This window comes from Chiloscyllium plagiosum, unplaced genomic scaffold, assembly GCF_037043375.1.
Source record: "Chiloscyllium plagiosum isolate Xiang-an unplaced genomic scaffold, Cpla_swu_hap1 HiC_scaffold_5, whole genome shotgun sequence".
In the NCBI taxonomy this organism is placed as follows: domain Eukaryota; kingdom Metazoa; phylum Chordata; class Chondrichthyes; order Orectolobiformes; family Hemiscylliidae; genus Chiloscyllium; species Chiloscyllium plagiosum.
The window spans coordinates 120,752,724-120,774,705 of NW_028270143.1; the positions used below are offsets into that span (position 1 = coordinate 120,752,724).

At 40.5% G+C, this 21,982-nt stretch overlaps 1 protein-coding gene across 2 annotated transcripts in view; it reads right to left on the bottom strand.

Annotated features, from left to right (window-relative positions):
• The window catches only part of LOC122550144 (meiosis-specific coiled-coil domain-containing protein MEIOC-like), a 59,617-nt gene that overhangs the window by 15,788 nt on the left and 21,847 nt on the right, over positions 1–21,982 (bottom strand). For both annotated transcript variants that reach the window (XM_043690791.2, XM_087987603.1), the window contains exons 2-5: positions 18,885–19,013; positions 15,581–15,750; positions 9,333–9,434; positions 5,894–7,697 (exon numbers count right to left, since the gene is read on the bottom strand). In XM_043690791.2, the coding sequence (XP_043546726.1) occupies positions 5,894–7,697; positions 9,333–9,434; positions 15,581–15,729 (2,055 nt within the window). In that variant the 5' untranslated portion in view covers positions 15,730–15,750; positions 18,885–19,013. The remainder of the gene's footprint in view (positions 1–5,893; positions 7,698–9,332; positions 9,435–15,580; positions 15,751–18,884; positions 19,014–21,982) is intronic.

Sequence of the window (21,982 nt, forward strand, 5' to 3'; positions counted from 1 at the left end):
CTGGCGCTGTGAGGCAGCAGTGCTAACTACAGAGCCACCATGCCTGGAAATGAAAAAGAATGTTGTAAATTCAGCTGGTAAATTTTCACGTATAAGGACCTGGCAAGATTTGGAACCAGAACTCCAAAAATAAATTTCAGGTTTAACAAAAAGGCAAAAAAATGACATCCTAATTTCTAAATCTTGGGGACTGTAAATGCAATGAGGCAATACTGAATCAATACTGGGTATTGGCTGGGCCACAACAGGAGCACTTTTCATTATCCACACATCTCTGCCTGCAATTCACAAAGCATCAAAGTAACAACTCTGTCACTGATTGCCACATTGACAAGCAACTAAGTACTCTTCTGCTCTTAGACATCTGGAAAATGCAACTGGGCCTCAAGAAGGGAGATGAAAAGATGTTCATTACAATAGGGTTCCTCTCAAGACTCCTTCATTACTCAGGCCTTGCCCCCTCTCCCTCCCTCAGGCAGAGCCGAGCTGGAGAGATCAAAGTGGTATGCAAATCTAATGCAGAGTGGGAAACACTGCAGTAATATGTAAATAGTAGATTGTATATCTTATAGTGGTAAATTTAATCCTGACATAAAGGCAAATAAAGGGTAAGGGAATTTCCATCTAAATTATATTTAATCCTGACATTAAAAGACGGTTGATCTTTAATGGGGTGAGGCTGTCACCAAGCAGACTGCAAACTGTATGGGAGGTAACACCACACTGAAAAGTGAGGGGTGAAATGGTATTCCAGAAGAATAGAAAGCTAAGTAAAGGTGGAGGGGTTACACTCTTGCTCAAGACTGACCATGGTATAATAATTAGAGATAACCATAATTCAGGAGACCAATTCATAGTATCAGTTTGGGTGGTGATAAGGATATAGAAGGGGAAAACGAAAAGAAGTTACCAAGAGGGATGGTTTATAAGTCCCCTAACAATAATCACAATGTAGGACAAAGTGTATAAAGATCAAGTGGATGCTTGCAATAAATGGTTGGCAATTAATCATGGGTGATTTTAATCTACATGTAACAACAAAATAAGGCCATATGAGTGGGCATGATAGCTCAGCTAGCTGTAATGAACTGGAATATTAGGCTAGGAGACAAATCAACATAAAAGTGGCAGACATTTGAGGGTGTTATAAAACTTTTTGTATGGGGAGTGTTCCATTTTGTTACTCATTTATAAGTGCCCAGCAAACGAGTGACTTACTAGGTAACTTCAAAAAGCAATTAAATATCATTGCCATTGCTTTGGACCCGCAGTCACATGATGGGCAGAATGGGGTAATGATGGCAGATTGCGTTCCCTAAAAAAGACACCAGTGAACCAAATGGGATTTTATAAAATCAATAGTCATTTCAATGTCACCATTACTCAGACAGCTCATGTTCTACCAACTGTTACATTAAATTTGAACTCATCTCCTGAGCATTAGCTTCGCCCTATGGATTGCTTGTTCAGTCACATTATCCAAAAGAACATTTCAGAATACTCAGCATAAGTATCTTCATGATAGAAGGAAAAAATTGTAAGAGGAGGATCTATTGAAGTGGAAACTCATGGGTAACGTATTAATATGGGTAAAAGATTGGCTAGCTGCCAGAAAACACAGTATGCAGGAACGGGTCTTTATCTGACTGGCAGGTTGTGATGAGTGGAGTCCCGCAGGAATCTGTGGTAGGTGCTCAGCTTTTTACAATATATATCAATGACTGATGAAGGGACTGAAAGCATGGTGGCTGAATGTGCAGATGGCAAAAAGATCAATAGGAAAGTATGTTTGAAAAAACAAAAAGAGCCTACAGTATGCTGAATGGACAAAAGTCTGGTAGATGGAGCCAAATATGTGAAAATGCAGAGTTGTTCACTTCAGCAGGAAGAATAAAAAAAGCAGAACGTTACTTAAACAGAGAACAACTGCAGAATTCCTAGGTGCAGAGGAACCTAAGTGTTCTGGAGCATGAATCACAAAAATGGTTGCACAATATTGTGCAAAGGCTTATTCCTAATCTAAAATAAAATAACCTAACCTATGCACCCCTCAATTCACTGCTTTCCATGTCCAACAGTCGCTTAAAATGTCCCTAATGACTCTGCTTCCACCACCACAGCTGGCAACGCATTCCATGCATTCACAACTGTGTAAAGAACCTACCTCTGACGTATCCTTTATACCTTCCTCCTAATATCTTAAAAGTATGATCGCTCGTGCCACTCAATCCTACTCTGGGGAAACGTCTCTTGCTATTGACTTTATCCATGTCTCTCATTACCTTGTATACCTCAATCAGGTCAGCTCCCTTCCTCCTCCTCTCCAGAGAGAAAAGTCCAAGCTTAGTCAACCTCTCTTCCTAAGACAAGCCCTCCAGTCCATGTTGAAACTTTATTGCTGGAACAGCACAGCAGGTCAGGCAGCATCCAGGGAACAGGAGATTCGACGTTTCGGGCACAGGCCCTTCTTCGGCCTGTGCCCGAAACGTCGAATCTCCTGTTCCCTGGATGCTGCCTGACCTGCTGTGCTGTTCCAGCAATAAAGTTTCAACTTTGATCTCCAGCATCTGCAGACCTCACTTTCTCCTCCAGTCCATGTACCATCCTGATAAACTTCCTTTGCACCCTCTCCAAAGCCTCCGTATCTTTCCAATAGGGCGACCAGAACTGGACACAATATTCCAAGCGTGGTCTCACCAGGGTCTTGAAGAGCTGTAGCAAAACCTCTTAAACTCAATCCCCCTGTTAATGAAAGCCAAAAACACCATATGCTTTCTTAACAACCCTATCCGCTTGAGTGGCAACTTTAAGGGATCTATACACTTGAACACCAAGATCCCTCTATTCCTCCACACTGCCAAGAATCCTGTCTTTAATCCTATATTCAGCATTCAAATTCAACCTTCCAAAATGCATCACTATGCACTTATCCAGGTTGAACTCCATCTGCCACTTCTCAGCCCAACTCTATATCCTGTCTATGTCATGCTGCAACCTGCAATAGCCCTCGATACTATTAATGGCACTTCCAATCTTTGTCGTCTGCAAATTTACTAACCCACCCCTCAACCTCCTCATCCAAGTTATTTATAAAAACTACAAAGAGCAGAGGCCAAGAACAGACCCCTGAGGGACACCACTCAACATTCACCTCCAGGCAGAGTACATTCCAACTACAACCACTCTCTGCCTTCTGTCAGCCAACCAGTTCAGACTCCTGACAGCCACATCTCCCTGGATCCCATACTTCCTGACTTTATGAATGAGCCTACCATGAGGAACCTTATCAAATGCCTTGCTGAAGTCCATATACATCATATCCACTGCTCGATCTTCACCTACTTGTCTCGTCACCTCCTCAAAGAACTCAATAAGATTTGTGAGGCACAACCTGCCCCTCACAAAGCCATGCTGACTTCCTTTAATCACACTATGCTTTTCTAAATAGTCATAAATCCTACCCCTCAGAATTCTTTCCTTGCTGACCACAGACTGACTGGTCTGTAATTGCCAGGGATTTCCTTATTCCCCTTCTTGTAAAGGGAAACAACATTCGCCTCCCTCCAATTCTCCGGTACGACACCCGTGGAGAGTGAGGAAGCAAAGATCTTCGCCAGTGGCTTAGCAACCTCCATTCACGCTTCCCGGAGCAACCTAGGATAAATCTGGTCTGGCCCTGGGGATTTATCTTAATGTTTGCCAAAATTTCCAGCACATCAACTTCATCAATCTTATCTGCCCAAGCCTGTTTCGCAGCTCCTCAAAGTTTTCATTCACAACATGATCCCTTTCCTTTGTGAAAACTGAAGCAAAAAAGAAAAGAAAAACCATTTAGGGCTTCCCTGATCTGCTCAGACTCCACGCACAAGTTCCCTACTCTATCATTGACTGGCCATACCTTCTCATTGATCATTCTCTTATTCCTTACATAAAAAGAGTAAAAATCTAGAAAGTAATCAGGAAGGCTAATTGAAATAACTGCAGAAAGACCGGTATCCTGTCACCAAGTCACCCTTTATTTACTTGTGCACAGTACACTGGCTGTGTCCAGCCAGCTCAGAGTCAGTCCCCAGAACTGAGGAGATTTTAAATCTCCTGTTAATTTTGGTCAGCCAGTGCGACCTGATTGACTGCGGTTGTTAACCTGGGCCAAGAATCTCGTGGTAAATAAAGTTCATGTGTTTCTAATCAATAATTAAATACTATCCTATATCACAAAGGAATTGAACGTAGTAACAAGGATGTTATGCTTTAGTTTTATAGGGCATTGGTGAGCTCAATCCTGTATGCAGTTGATCTCCTTAAAAGGATGCAAATAAGTTGGAGGTAGTTCAGAGGCTTACTAGACTGATATGTGAATTGACTAGGTTGTCAAACTTATGAAGGTTGGACAGATTTGACTCATTTCCACTGAAATTTAGAACAGTGAGATATGATAGGACTGAATTATAAAAAATGTTCTGAATCAACTTGGCAAGGTGGTCATGGAAAAGAAATTTCCTCATGAGTCAATCTGGAATTTGGGGCACTATTTAAAAGTTAGGGGTCTTTTTTTTTAGGACAAAGGTGAGGAGAGGTTCTCTCTTAGTAGATTGTGCATCTTTAAAATTTTTAAAAAGCGGTAGATTCATTGAACATTTTTCAGGAAAGGCAGGCAAGATTAGATTCACTACAGATTAGATTCCCTAAAGTGTGGAAACAGGCCCTTCAGCCCAACAAGTCCACACCGATCCTCCGAACAGTAACCCACCCAGACCCATTTCCCTCTGACTAATGCACCTAACACTATGGGCAATTTAGCATGGGCAATTCACCTGACCTGTGGGAGGAAACCGGAGCACTCAGAGTGAAACTCACGCAGACATGGGGAGAATGTGCAAACTCCACACAGTCACCTGAGGCTGGAATCGAACCTGGGACTGGAATCGAAACTGGGACCCTTTTGCTGAGAGGCAGCAGTGCTAATCACTGAGCCACCGTGCCATCTTGTTAGGCAGGAGAATCAAAAATTGAGGATTAATGAGGATGTGTAATTCAAAATACAAAACTTATCAGCCATGATCTTATTGAATGGCACTGCAGGCTTGACAGGCTGTATGTCTTCTTCCATTCTTAGTTTATATGTTCTGTTTGCTGGACTGTTCAGAACTATAGGAAGTAGTGTAAGATGTACATTAACAATAGTGAGCTGAGCTAAAGGGAAATTCTTCATTCAAGGTTGTGCATCTTTGAATTACTCAGTTGTTGGAGTAGATTTAAAACTGAGATCAATCAAATTTGGAATTCTAATGGAAGAAGGAATTTGAAAATTGTTAACAAAAAGTGAAGTTGGCATTCAGCTATCATCTTGTTAAGATGAACAATAATGCTCAACGAGCCATTTGCCAGTTTTCTATTTCTCACGTTCTAGAGGCCAAGCATTTAACACATGATAATAGTGTCTTTAACAGGATATCAACAATATCAGTATGTGTGCTTGAAATATCTGAAGGTAAGTTACACTATAATTAAATGGAACAAATGTTTTTAATATTACCTTGACTATAATTTTCTTTATTAGTGAGAACCAACTCAAATGTGGATGATTTCAGCTTAAATTTCTTAAAGCATTTCAACTTTCATGTACTTAATTGATTCGCTTAAAAAAAAGGCTTAATGCTACACCCTTGCACATTATATTGTAATGGTTATTATACTGTATCTTCACAAAGAAGAAGAAGAAATATTTTTAAATTCCAGCTTCAGATCCCTTTTACAGGACCTTCTATTTAACTAGCTGACAGTTAATGCATTTCCTACAAGTGATTAAGTAACCCATTCCAACATGTTCAAAGGCCGAAAATAAATTTAAATAACACAAAAATAATTGGAGATTAATTCCTGTAACCTCTACCTTTTTCCTCTCCTTTTCCAAAGCCCGCCATTGCTCATAACACTCTTCCAGTCGTATGTGAAGTTCATTTGCTGGACCACTACGATTCTTCATAGGTCTGTACTTGGAAAAAGGGGGTGGAAATCCAAAGTAGGGTGCGATCATATCTCCACCAAAAAGGTCATTCATAAAAGGGTGCAGCTGATTGAAGTCATCATAATGAAAAAAGTCAATTAATTCAGGGAATGGAAATGTTGAAGGTGGGAAAGGAAAACTAGGTGAGGAAAATCCATGTGGACCAAATTGGGAGAAGTTTTGATTCTGTTTATAATCAGGCATCATGAATGGAAATGGGGGTACGAAAGAATGATTAATGAAATCAGACAAATTGCTACCGTCCTGTTCTTGTTTTCTATGATACTGTTGGTGATTTTGACCAAAAGGTCCCAACTGCAAAGCATGTTGATACGCATTTTTCCGCCCCCTCTTATCATCTCTGTTGTTAGCACCATTATGTCCATGTTTATTGGAAAATCTGAAATATTTGCCCGAATCATCATTGTGATGTTGTGTCCAGTTGTTACCAAAGCCAGTACATCGTTTTCGAAACTGATTATCTCTGGTCGTAGAAGACTCATTCTGCAATGATGTAGTAATCTTCTTTTGTTCTTGCATCTGAACACCAGCGTTGGATGAACCCCAATTTCTAACGGTATTGTTTGGGAATTTCTGGCATTCATTTTGCCTTAAGGATTCCAATGGAGCTGCTGAAGGATAATACATAGATTGAAGGGCACCAGAAATTGGTAATTGTGCTGAAGAACCACTACTTACAGCAGAAATAGTTGATGTTTGACAGCTTGTTGAAATGTTCCCATCTTTTCTAAACACTGGACTAGGCTCACCAGAGGAGCTTAACATGTTGCTATCAGACCACAATAGGCTGCTTTGGGAAGAATGAGGACTATATTCATCAATCTGTGGCAGAACGTTTGTTAAATTAACATACTCCGATGACATCGGGAAATCATCTAAACAATTCTGGTGAAGCTTTTCACATTGGATCGCAAAGTTGCCTCGTAAAACAGGAGTATGGTTTTCCTGTTTTGGAAAGTCTAATGCAGATTTTCGGTTTATATCAGCCACAAAGCCATTCTCTCTGGAAATCTGCTGCCCACAGAAGTTCATTTGTGAAACAGAAGAGTTATTTTTAAGAGAACTTGCATTGAAGTCTTCAAATCCTTTTTGAATTGGTTGTTTTTCCTGCAAAACCTTGCCCCACAATTCACCAACATGAGGGCCATAACTACTTTCACAATTCTGACTGCGATCTTTAATTCCAGATGTTATAAATTTATTCTCTCTAAAACAGTCAGTTTTATAGTATTCCTTGCATGTAATTGTGTTACTATTGCCACAATTATTATGAAAGTTATGTGTGGTAAAATCAGAAATTCCCCTTTCGGCTTCCTCATAATCCCGTAAACAGCCATCAAATTCCTTGGTCTGGAAGGAGAACCCTTCTTTATGAGGCAAAGCATTGTTTCTTGCTGAGGATGACAGATCTCTGGGTCGAGAATCAGACTGATTGGCATCCTTATTAATCATGGTCTTCCATGGTTCTGAAAGATTAAAACTTTGAAAATCTTGAACAAGTTCAAATTTTCCTGTTTCAGATAATGCCTGAGAGTTCTCTTCATAGTACTGAGAAACACCTAAACGATTTGCAATTCTACTGTGATCCACGTTATTTTTCAAAGTTGGTCCAATAGAATCCCCATTTGCATTCGACCAAATTGACTGAAATAACCTAGAGGATGAATCCCTGCAGGAAACAGAACAATCACAGCTCAAAGACTTATTTCACAAAGCATCAGCATGAGTTTAACAATCACTGTCAGATTTTGACAGATAGTACTTTGCAGTTTACTTCATCTACCAGCAATATAATGAAGTCAATTTATTGCTGATGAATCACATATGAAAGAATGTTTCTCAAGATAGCAGCTACTGAAACTATTATACACAGATATTTTTTATTATTCCTTTACATATAAGCATTGCTGCCAAGGAAAGCCAATTGTTGTCCATCACTAATTGCTCTTGCTAAGATTGTAACAGGACACCTTCTAAAATCATGCTAGTACATCTGGTAGATGCACTTTCAGTGCCGATAGCAAGGGACCCTTATGATTTTGATCCAATGACAGTGAAGGAACACTTGACTTAGAGGTGAACATGCAAGGACTACTGCATGTAGCATTGTCTGCAGCTGTTACCATTCTAGCTGGTAGAGGCAATGGATTTGGAAGGTTCTGTTGAAGGCAGCTAGGCAAGTTGCTGCAATGGCATCTTGGATATGTTACAATGCTACGACTGTGTGGTAGCAGTAGGAATGAATATCTAAGGTGAGGATGGGGTATCAATCAAGCAGACACCTTTGTTCTGAACCATCTTGGGTTTCTAGAGTATTAATGGAGCTGCTTGCACCCACATAAGTGGAAAGTATTTCATCACATTCCTAGCCTGTGCCTTATTGATAGCCAATAGACTTTAGGGAGTATCAGGTGAGGTTACTTATGTCATAATTCCCAGATTCTGAGTTGCTATTGTAGCCAATGGCATGACTATTGTAGTTTGTCTATGTTAACTCCCAGAATGTTAATGGTCATGGGGTCAGCTATATCATTGAATATCAAGGGAAATGGTAAGATGCTGTCTGCTGCAGACTGCATTCATGTGGCATGAAAAAATCCAAGCATGAATATTATCCAGGCTGTCCTGCACATGTGCAAGGCCTGCCTCAAAATCTGAGGAGTCACACATTATGTAATCATTAGTGAAATCCTCAATTCTTGCCACATATTTGAGGAAAGGTTATTGATGAATCAAAGATGATTAGGCATGGGACAGCCCCCACAACTCCTGCAAAATTCTGGGACTGCAATGACTGGCCTTCAATGATCACAGTCCATGTGATATAAGTATACCCACAATGCTGTTGGAGAGTTGCAGGATTTTGAGCCAACAACCATGCGAATGCAAGGAAGCTTTGGTGTACACAATAATATTAAAAGTAGAGAACTTAGAATTAGAATTCCTACAGTAAGGAAACAGACCCTTCAGTCCAACAAGTCCACACTGACCCACCGAAAAGTATCCCACCCAAATCTATTCCCCATTACTCTACATTTACCCCTGACAAATTCACCTAACCTCCCTGAACACTATGAGCAATTTAGCATGGCCAATTCCCTAACCTGCACATCTTTGGATGCAAAATGCTTTTACAAAGCACACCAAAACTATATTGTCACACTGGGAAGTATTCAATCTAAAAACTACTAAATGTGAGCTGCCACTTTCAAATGCAAGTAACAAACTTCACAATTCAGAAGCATCAGTGAATGCAACAGCCTAAATTTGTTGCCACTCTAAAAATCAGTAAAATTTGACTTACCAGTCAGATAACGATTCTGGTTTGTCAGGTTCATCTAGTATGCTGGAGACCAGTCCAAATAAATCAGGTGTATTTCCAGAATCTGACAAACCAAACTGGGCCCTGAAATAAGAACATTTCTATAATAATATATTAATCATACTTGAAAAACTGCATTTTTGTCCCCTGACATAGAATTTTATACAGCTGAAAATAAACTCTTCTGGATTACTAGAATTTCGCACTGTTTTCATTTTTAAAAATATTTTTGCAATATAAAGACATACAGGAACAGAAAAGACTGCTGCAATTTATCTCCCCAGTACAAAAGCTTAAAAAAAAAAGGCATTCTCTCCTTTAAATAACTGAATACTTCCCTTTGCAAAAAAAAAGTCTGCTGAGGTCATGAGTTTATTAAAACACAACCTCATGGTATGGTCTCCCTGGGTAGATCACAAAGTTGTTACATCTGAACTGTTCTCTTCTGAGTTCAAACATGAGCCCAAAGTTAAGGGTTTGTCACTACATCCAATTATTTATTAGGGTTTACCTTCGCTATAATTCTTAACTTATTAAGCCTGCTTCTTTGGTCTCCATTAACAACCTGTGTTCAATCTCAGTATCAGTTTAGTTGACATCCTCTGTACCAACATCATAAGGATGTCCCATCTGTATTTCATAGTTGTACATGCATTAATCTGGTAAGACCATACAAATACTTTGTACAAATTCATTTGTTATCCTCTAGAACTAGTTATAGAATCTCAAGTTAATGACTTTGGCTCATTTCTGAATTTTGCAAAGCATAATAATCAGGAAAGAATAAAATTCAAAAGTTCATTGGAAAGCAGTGGAGACATTATACACGAAAAAAGTTTGCACAATAAGTTCATTTGCAGTGAGAGAACAAAAATCAAAATAATATTTGTATCATCGATAGTCACAGGTGAGGTGCCAGAAGACTGGAGGTTGGCAAACGTGGTGCCACTGTTTAAGAAGGGCGGTAAAGACAAGCCAGGGAACTATAGACCGGTGAGCTTGACCTTGGTGGTGGGCAAGTTGTTGGAGGGAATCCTGAGGGACAGGATGTACATGTATTTGGAAAGGCAAGGACTGATTGGGGATAGTCAACATGGCTTTATGCGTGGGAAATCATGTCTCACAAACTTGATTGAGTTTTTTGAAGAAGTAACAAAGAAGACTGATGAGGGCAGAGCAGTAGATGTGATCTATATAGACTTCAGTAAGGCGTTCGACAAAGTTCCCGATTAGCAAGGTTAGATTCATGGAATACAGGGAGAACTAGCCATTTCGATACAGAACTGGCTCAAAGGTAGAAAACAGAGGGTTGTTTTTCAGACTGGAGGCCTGTGACCAATGGAGTGCTACAAGGATCGGTGTTGGACCCAAAATTGGAGGTGTCGTGGACAGTGAAGAGGTTTACCTCAGATTACAACAGGATCTGGACCAGATGAGCCAATGGGCTGAGAAGTGGCAGATGGAGTTTAATTCAGATAAATGCGAAGTGCTGCATTTTGGGAAAGCAAGTCTTAGCAGGACTTGTACACTTAATGGTAAGGTTCTAGGGAGTGTTGCTGAACAAAGAGACCTTGGAGTACAGGTTCATAGCTCCTTGAAAGTGGAGTCGCAGGTCGATAGGATAGTGAAGGTGGCGTCTGGTATGCTTTCCTTTATTGATCAGAGTATTGAGTACAAGAATTGGGAGGTCATGTTGTGGCTGTACAGGACATTGGTTAGGCCACTGTTGGAATATTGCGTGCAATTCTGGTCTCCTTCCTATCGGAAAGATGTTGTGAAACTTGAAAGGGTTCAGCAAAGATTTACAAGGATGTTGCCAGGGTTGGAGGATCTGAGCTACAGGGAGAGGCTAAACAGGCTGGGGCTGTTTTCCTTGGAGCATTGGAAGCTGAGGGGTGACCTTATAGAGGTTTACAAAATTGAGGGGCATGGATAGGATAAATAGGCTAAGTCTTTTCCCTGGGGTCGGGGATTCCAGAACTAGAGGGCATAGGTTTAGGGTGAGAGGGGAAAGATATAAAAAAATTGACCTAATGGGCAACTTTTTCACGCAGAGGGTTATACGTGTATGGAATGAGTTGCCAGAGGAAGTGGTGGAGGCTGGTACAATTGCAACATTTAAGAGGTATTTGGATAGGTATATGAATAGGAAGGGTTTGGAGGGATATGGGCCGGGCACTGGCAGGTGGGACTAGGTTGGGTTGGGATATCTGGTCGGCATGGACGGGTTGGACCGAAGGGTCTGTTTCCATGCTGTACATCTCTATGACTCTATGACTATGACTCTATAACTATAGAAGGATTTTTTAGTGATATCATTTTTATTGAAATACTATACAATAAAGACTCGCTTAAAAGCAAATTATTATAATTCAAACCATTCGAAGTACTTCATTTCTAAATTGCTTTCTTGTGAAGTGCTATTAAGTAACATAGGTGCCATTTTACATAAGGTTATACCATAAAGAGGAAAAGGAATTAACACATGTTTCAAAAATGAGATTCCAGTAACTAATTCATGGCAACTTCCAGTTCCCACATGATCTCCTTGTTTTGCTCATCAATACTAGAAATACCATTCACATTTAGCACTCAGGGGTCCAGGATATTACAGTTAAATGTACAGTAAAGTAGCCCACCAAGCTCACATGCGTTAGACCCAAACTCAGAATATCTTAGTACTGCAGTGCAATATATCACCAGTCCTAGTACCTAGTCCTCATCAGGTTTAACATTATTTGAGGATACTTGGCATGAGGTAAGGGCATAGTGCTAATGTCACTGGACTGAAAATCCAGAAAGAATCTCAGGGTACTGAGAAGGCTGAGGGGTGATATTACAGACGTTTATAAAATCACGACATGCATGAATTGGATGAAGAGACAAGGTCTTTTTCCCCAGGTTAGGAGAGTCCAAAACTAGAGGAAATTGGTTTAAATTAAGAGGGAAAAGATTTAAAAGAAACGTGAGAGGGAACTTTTTCATGCGGAGGATAGTGCATGTATGGAACAAGCTGCCAAAGGAGGTGGAGGTAGCAGGTACAATTACAACATTTAAAGGCATCTGGATGGGTACATGAACAGGAAGAATTTAAGAGGGATATGCACCAAATGTTGGCAAATGGAACTAGATCAATTTAGGATATCTAGGTGGCACGGAAGGATCTGTTTCCATGCTGTCTAACTATATGACAATGACTCTAAGACTACTGTTCTGAAAACACAGGTTTTAATTTAAAAACTTATCTGGAATTAAAATCAAAATGGACCACATAATTCGATACCAATTATTGTACAAACACTAATGTCTTTTTGAGAAGGAAAATCTGGCATAGTTACCCAACTGGCCTACTTTTGACTCCAGCTAAGTGATAACTCTTAACTGCCCTCTGAAACGATCTAGAAAGCTATTCAGTTGTACCAAATTACTACAAAGTCTAAAACAAAATGGACAGAATCTGGACAGATGATTCAGCATCAACCAAGTCACTGGGAAGGACAGTGGCAAATATAAAACTGTTGATCCTGGTAAATCCTTGACAGTCTTCAAATGTCAGTGACTCAGACATTATGAATCCTCATGGCATCAGGTCAAAATGGGCAAGGAAAACTCCCACTGATTACAATTTACCACCCTTCTTAAATATATCTGGATGGCTAGTAGCAAAATTGGGAGAATTGTCCCACAAGCAACAGTTTGACATCTTTTGCAAGATAGTCATACTCACGGAATCCAGTATTCAAAACACTGTCAACACCATCTCTGGTCATGCCCTGCCTCACTGGCTGGAGAGACCTATCAAAGATGGTAGCATAGTAATACACAGTTGGGAATGAGTTCCCTTGACAGTCTTCAACATTGACTTTGATGTCATGATGCCTCATGGCATCAGGTCAAAATGGACAAGGAAACCTCCCACTGATTACCAGTTACACCACCTTCTCCCTCAAATAATGAATCAGTACTCCATATTACATTTGGAAGACACGCAGAGTGACAAGAGCACAGAATGCACTCTGGGTGTGGAACTTAATGTCCATCACTTAGAGTGGCAGCATAGCACCATTACTCATCTAACTAGCTGAATCTTAAACAATACCTTTCAAACCTGTGACATCTAGCATCTAGAAAGAGGATGTCAACAATGCATGAGTACACCATCACCTGGAAGATCCCTTCCAAAGCACACACCATCCTGATATAGAACTATATCACTATTCCTTCATTGTCACTAGGCCAACGCCTCATCTTCACCAGAGATATCCAATCCAATCCCTCTACACCTCCATCCGCCATGACCAGGGCTTCCAAGCCCTCCATTTTTTCCTCTCCAGAAGTCCCCAACAGTACCCTTCCACCAACACTCTCATTCGTTTGGCCAAACTGGTCCTCACCCTTAACAATTTTTCCTTCGAATCCTCCCACTTCCTCCAGACCAAAGGGGTAGCCATGGGCACACGTATGGGCCCCAGCTATGCCTGTCTCTTTGTTGGCTACATAGAACAGTTGATCTTCCGTAATTACACTGGCACCACTCCCCACCTCTTCCTCCGCTACATTGATGACTGCATTGGCTCCCGCAAGGAGGTTGAGCAATTCATCAACTTCACCAACACATTTCACCCTGACCTTAAATTTACCTGGACCATCTCTGACACCTCCCTCCCCTTCCTGGACCTCTCCATCTCCATTAATGACGACCGACTTGACACTGACATTTTTTACAAACCCGACTCCCACAGTTATCTGGATTACACCTCTTCCCACCCTACTTCTTGCAAAAATGCCATCCCGTATTCCCAATTCCTCCGCCTCATCTGCTCCTAGGAGGACCAGTTCCACCACAGAACATACCAGATGACCTCCTTCTTTAGAGACCGCAATTTCCCTTCCCACGTGGTTAAAGATGCCCTCCAACGCATTTCGTTCACATCCCGCATCTCTGCCCTCAGACCCCACCCCTCCAACCGTAACAAGGACAGAACGCCCCTGGTACTCACCTTCCACCCTACCAACCTTCGCATAAACCATATCATCCGCCGACATTTCCGCCACCTCCAAACAGACCCCACCACCAGGGATATATTTCCCTCCCCACCCCTTTCCGCCTTCCGCAAAGACCGTTCCCTCCGTGACTACCCGGTCAGATCCACGCGCCCCTACAACCCATCCTGGCACCTTCCCCTGTCACCCGCAGGAAATGTAAAACCTGCGCTCACACCTCCTTCCTCACCTCTATCCATAGCCCTAAAGAAGCCTTCCACATCCAAAGTTTTACCTGCACATCCATTAATATCATTTATTGTATCCGTTGCTCCCGATGCGGTCTCCTCTACACTGGGGAGACTGGGCGCCTCCTAGCAGAGCGCTTTAGGGAACACCTCCGGGACACCCGCTCCAATCAACCACACCAGCCCGTGGCCCAACATTTCAACTCCCCCTCCCACTCTGCCGAGGACATGGAGGTCCTGGGCCTCCTTCACCGCCGCTCCCTCACCATCAGATGCCTGGAGGAAGAACGCCTCATCTTCCACCTCGGAACACTTCAACCCCAGGGGCATCAATGTGGACTTCAACAGTTTCCTCATTTTCCCTCCCCCACCTCACCCTAGTTCCAAACTTCCAGCTCAGCAGTGTCCCCATGACTTGTCCGGACTTGTCCTACCTGCCTATCTCCTTTTCCACCTATGCACTCCACCCTCTCCTCCCTGACCTATCACCTTCATCCCCTCCCCCACTCAACTATTGTACTCTATGCTACTTTCTCCCCACCCCCACCCTCCTCTAGCTTATCTCTCCACGATTCAGGCTCTCTGTCTTTATTCCAGATGAAGGGCTTTTGCCCGAAACGTCTATTTCGCTGCTCCTTGGATGCTACCTGAACTGCTGTGCTCTTCCAGCACCACTAATGCAGAATCTGGTGTCCAGCATCTGCAGTCATTGTTTTTACCAAATTCGTGGAACTTCCTTCCTAACAACACTGAGTATCCCTAAACCCCAAAAACTACAGTGGTTCAAGTGCACTTTTGTAGGTCTTTAAAGATCAGCAATAAAGTCTAGCCAGCAATATTCATATCCCAGGAACATTAAGTTAAACAAGTACAATAACACATTCCAGCTAAACTCAATGGTGACACTAGAGCAGTACTGATTCTAACTATGCACTTAACATAACACTATTTAAATTGACATTAATATCCAGCAGTTTCTGAATAAAACAATTTATTTACCTCTGTTTAGGTCCATCATGAAAAGTAACTGGAGGCACACTATCATCCGCAAACACAGACCAATGGCTGTATAAGATAGCTGGATCAACAGAAGGTGTAGAACTGCTGATGCCACTTAACAGAGAAGTTGAGAAAAGCTGCTGTTCCATGTTATCTCCTTACTAAGTTACCTGTTAAATAATTAGAACTTAATACAGAAATTTTTCAAATGTTTGCCAGTTACAACACACATTAAATTAACACATTATCACACATTTTATATTAACATTTGTAATTAAAAATATTTTCACATTTTCATATGAAAATGGACCAAACACAACTCTGCACAATCAACAATTTTACATTCAACATGGGAAACGAAGCGTAAAGCAAATCCAAAGTTAAGACACAATGATAAATTCAAATAATTTCAAAATGTGAGTTAAAATCCAGAAGTGTCAAGGTTCTCAGTTAAGTAAAATGCTGATATTTTTTCTTGGATTTAACATATCGACTCTAAAACATACAAACTTTGAATACTGGTATGCTTCAGAATTCAATACGCCCATTTTACAGAATCCAACACTCTCAAAGCAGTCATTGGCCTTTTTCATAAATACTCCATTTTTGTACGGCCAAGTAATTAAGTTCAACTTCTTCCATTCAGTTCTTTTTTCATCAATAAACCAAAAATTAAATTGGTGTCTTTAACTATTCCTATACTTAGAATATAATCTGCTCCCCCTCCCATCTTTTATGTTAAGACTATTGGATTGGTGAATGTCAAATACTGCAAGGCCCAATCTGCAACGTTACTGGTAAATGTTAAACACAATTTCATGAGCTCTTGTAGGTCTCGGTTTCATCAATGGGCAACATAACATTACGATTTTCAAAGTCAAAAAATGTGGTGCTGGAAAAGCACTGCCAGTCAGGCAGAATCCGAGGAGAACTGATGTTTAGAGCATAAACTCTTCATCAGGAATGGGGGCGTGGTCTAAGGGGGCTGAGAGATAAATAGGAGGGGGTGGAACTTAGCTAAGAATGCGATAGGTAGTTGAAGGTGGGGGCATGATGGTGATAGGTCGGAGCGCAAGGTGGAGTGGAGTGGATAGGTGGGAAGGAAGATGGGCAGTTCCGACCTCCGCTCTAACTTATCACCATCACTCCCATCCACCATCTACCTATCGCATTCCTCACCACCTTACCCTCAGCCCCAACCCGCTCACATTTATCTCTCAGTCTCCTTGGAGTCCTCTCAGCCCCCTTGGAGATCCTCCCTCAATCTTTGTCTCATCCACAAACATACTAAAATCAGGTCATCTACATTCTCCTCACAATATACAAACAACAGGGGTCAAAGCACTGATTCCTACAGAACACAACTAGTCACAGATCTCCAATCCGAAAAAGACCCTTCCACCCTTACTCTGACTTCTTTATTCGGCTAGTTCTATAACCATATTAGTAGCTCACCATGGCCCACATGTAACTTTGCCTTTTGTATCAGCCTGCCATAATGGCCATGTCAAAGGCCTTGGTAAAATCTATATACGCAGTATCTACACCACCTACACTCGCGCCCCCCCCGACCGCATTCAGCGAACAGCTTTGTCATTTTCTCAAACAAAATTCAAATCGACTTTGTGAGACATGGCTTTTCCTGCACAAAACCATGTTGCTTATCACTAACTAGTTTATATTTTTCCAAATACGAGTAAGTCCTATCCCTAAGAATCTTCTCCAATAATTTCCCTTCCACTGACACATAGCTCAGTGGCATGTAATTTCCCAGATTATCCCCGTTATCCTTCTTAAACAAAGAAACAATGCTGGCTATTCGTCAATCCTCTGGGACCCCTCCTTGACTAAAAAGGATACAAAGATTTTATAAAGGCCCCTGCAGTTTCTTCATCTGCCTCCCTAGGATAGATTTCATCAAGTCTTAGGGACTTGTCTGCCTAAATGCTTTTCAAAATAGCCAACATCTTTTTTGGGTGTAGGTTTGCTCGCTGAGCTGTAGGTTTGATATCCAGATGTTTCATTTTTCTTTGCAAATTTCTTCATCAAGGTATGACATTTCTCCAGAATTCCTTGGCAAATGCACATTCAAGGAGATGCATGTGTACCTATTGTATCTCTCTCTCCAGGCACTACTCACTCAGTCTTCAAACCTGGTTACTGAGCGGCCAACCCAAATCTGCGACCCTGTTACAAATTGATTCATCCTAAAATTTTCTGACTCAAATTTAATTTAACTGAAATGGAAGTGCAAATTCTTCCCATACAAATCTTTCCACTAATAACGCACTGCAAGCCATCTAACTAAATATGTTCATAGAATGTAAAATGAACTGTTTCACTGGACTAGTAATCCAGACAGCCAAGCTAATGCTCTGGAGACATGGGTTCAAAACATGGTGATGAAAAATGAATTTAAACTTAAAAATTGGGAAATAAAGCTAACCTAAAAACATTTAACCATTGGCAACTGTCATAAAAAACATATTTTTGTGTCATTAATGCGCTTCCAGGAAGGAAACTGGTTGTCCTTACCCTTCGGGCTACACATGAGGTCAGAGGCTAAGAATCTTAGAGTGACTAGCTCACACACTGACTACCCAAGATTTGTCCACCATTTAAAAGGAACAATTCGGGATTTGAAGGCATATGCCCCACTTGTCTGGATAAGTGCAGCTCCAACACTCAAGAAGCTTCACACTATCCAGGACAAAACAGCCCACTTGATTAGCACTATATCCACAAATATTCACCCCCTCCAGCACAGATGCGCAGTATCAGCAATATGTACCACCTACAAACTGCCCTGCAGAAATTCACCAAGGCAGCTTAGACCTGACCATCCAAACCATCTTATGTTTTGCATATTAAGTCATACATTCTTTTGCACTTCCCCAAAAGATTGCTCAAACTGGTTGAGACTGATATGGGAATATTATTTTTAGGAAAGAAATGGTCAAGGGAGTGTACCATTTCAGTTTTCTTTTTATATGGAACATCAATGCAAATATATTTGTTTGATAACTTGTGATCTGGAGACTGTATCCATGTTAGAACTGTAGCACTTTGAAATATATAACTAACAGTTTATAATATAGATTAGAAATTTGATTTATCCAAGCTTTTGCTCACATATCTACTAAACAAAGTTACAAGTCTTGCTTTTGTTCCAATTAGACATGAAAGGAATAATTGCTAATTATACAAGATATTCTATTATTATCCAACATTCTCACAGCCTATATTAGCTAGAGTAAACTTTATAATGATTTTTCAGTTTTTAGCTTAAATAATTATACCATACCTGTGATTAATGATGACTGAAGGAGGAAGCTGAACCGACCAATTTCTTGTAGAGAAATTCAGATCCCTTTTCCACATCAGTATCATTGCCATCAATGTAAGGACTTACAAACGTTGAAGTAGGCTCAGGCTAAAAACACAAAAACTGAATGTTTTTGAAAACAAACAAGGACTGATTAATGATATGATGACCTACAAGTGTCATTAACACTAATCTTTACTTCAGAAATTAAGGCACCTATTGCACAGAATCTTTAAATTACAACCACTTTACAGCAACAGATGTTATTTTATTCAGCAGGGTGCCCAAAGTGGGAGTCGGGTCTGCACAACTGAAATTTTAGAATCATGAAATTGGAGGCACAAGTAGCTCTTTTCCCATGGTTTCCTCTCCCTGCCTCCATAGGTCTTCTGTAGTACCAACTCAAGGGCAATTAGATGCAGTCAATAAATGCAAGCCTAGTCAACGTGACTTACATCCCATGAATTAAAAGAAAATTGGAAAAATCTGGTTGAACAGACAGTTGTCAGGGAAACAAGTAGAGATGTAGCTAGAGTTTGAGGTAAGGTTAAAGACAATTTCATTTCGATTAGTTAAATAGGAGGGACCAGTATTCAAATAGTAAGAATTAACAATATCTGCTTGAATGGGGCAAGGAAAAGGTATTGGTTAGTGAGAACCTGTTCAAGCTAGCCAGAAGTATGTTTCTTCGACAAGATAAATGCAGAGGGCCTGAGGGGAAGCAGGACAGAAATGTAAACAAATGTTCAGGCTTACGGCAGGGTTAATCTTTAAGTGATGTCTGGTTCAGTTGGCTAGAAGAAAAGATGGAAGTGACAGCGACATAGATGGTCTCAACCTTAATAAATTATAGAATCAAAATGGTTACAACACAGAAAGCAGTCATTCAGCTATGTTTATGTTGGCCCTCTAAAGACAAATTTACTTAGTGCCACTCTCTTGCTTTGTTATAGCCCTTATTCAGCCTGGTTCTTATTTTGTTATCAACCTGACATATATCAAACACAGCTTTATTTTCTGCTTCACCTTGCTCTTTCTCAACCAAGGAGCTCTGGTTTTTGTTGCCCTACAACTCTCCCTGATAAGAATACCTTTCAACTGCACAGTCACTCTTTAAAGACAACTCATTGTTCTATTAAGTTTCGTCTGCCAAGCTTTGATCCTAATTTACTTGTATCAGATCCATTCCCACTCCACGGAAATTAGCTTTCCTCTAAGTACTTTCACTCTAATTTATTGTACTTTTCCATACCTAATCTAAACTTTATGACACAATGGTTTCTGTCCCTAACTGTTCCCTGTTCTAATCTGTGATCCCCAAAACCAGATCCACCTACACCTCCTTCCTCACTGGGCCAGAGACATTAGAAATCCAGAATATTCTTCTGAATTCATTTTAGAAACTCATCTCTAACTCTTCCCTCCATGAGCTACTTGCATCAGTTGTTAGAGGTGATGGTGAAAGGCCCTGGGGAGTGGAGTCAAGAAAATAATCTTAATAGCAAAGAGAAAGGGTTATCTTTACATTCTGGAGTGGTCCTGGTATTGAGAGCATTTCTGGCAGTTGATAACAAGACTTTGTTGTGCTGTATATGGTTCACACACATCTGTCAATGCATTTTTAAACCAATAGAATTTAAAGTAACATTTTAGTTTAACTTACTTTTCCCCTCATGTTGCACCATCTAAATACCTCCCTCAGATTGGATTCAGTAGGTATCTGATATGGTAGCACACATTAGGCTAGTTAGTAAGGTAAAACCCATGGTATTGGAGGCTGTTTACTAGCAGTGAGAGAAGGTTAGTTAACTAATAGAAGACAGCGTTGGGATAAAGGGGACATTTTCATGATGGCAAACTGTAACTAGTGAAGTACCACAAAGATCAGTGCTGGGACCACAATTACGTACAATATATATTAATGACCTGCTTGAGGAAACGGAATATACTGCAGTCAAGTTTGTGGATGACACCAAGTTGGTGAGAAGGCAAGTGGTGAGGATGATACAAAGGTTCAGCAGATGGATACGGACAGGTTAAACAAATGGTCAAAAACTTGGCAGATGGATATAATGTGGGAAAATGTGAGGTTATACAGTTGGCAAGAAGAACAAAGAACCTGAAGTTCTGAAGAAAAGTCCCATCAGATTCAAAGCATTAACTCTGTTTCTCTCTTTCACAAATGTTGCTAGGCCTGCTGAGCTTTTCAAGTATTTTCTACTTGTTTCAGATTTCCAGAGTCTGCAGTTATTTTATTTTTGTTTGAGGTACTTGCTGGTTCTTGTGAAGAACAATCACTTGGTCCCATTCCCCAGGGCTTTTTCCAAATCTTTAGGATTTCTTGTCCTTCGAGTTTTTATTCAAGTGTCTTTTGAATACTGCTGTTGAACTTGTACCACCACCACCCTATATCAGTGTAGTCCGAACACTAACCACTTCGTTGCATTATAAAAGTCTCTCATTCTTTTGCTAAACATCTTACAACTGTATCCTCTGGTTCATCAAACTTTCAGCAACTGAAAACAATTGCTCATTGTTTGTTCTACCTAAACACTAAATCATTTTAACTTGCTTTATCAAATCTCCATGTAGATCTTTTTGCTTGAAAAGAAAACAGATTCTCCAGTCTATCCATTTAACTGTAATTACTAATGATTAGAACCATTTCAACAATTTCAATACCATCCACAAATATTTCAACGCAATCTTGGAGCATGCATTGTGTTTTTTTGTTTCAATGTGGACCATTTTGCACTTCTCCGCATTTCATTTAATCTGCCTTTTCTTTTGCCAATTCACATATTTTATCCAACCCTTACTGTAATTTCTAAGGTGAATCCTTTTATTCCATACTCCTAATTTGATAATGTCTGCATAGTTTACTACAAGCTTACATCAATTTTTTTATTCCATGGTATGTAACTTAGAAACAGCACAGGGGTCCCCAATTTAAGAGCATACCCGTACTTGGGTGCAATTTTAAATACCCAACACATGATTATTTCCTGTTTTATGAATGGCTGCTTTTTAATGTTCTGCACTGTGTGACTCAGGAACCGAACCCATTCGCAACCCAG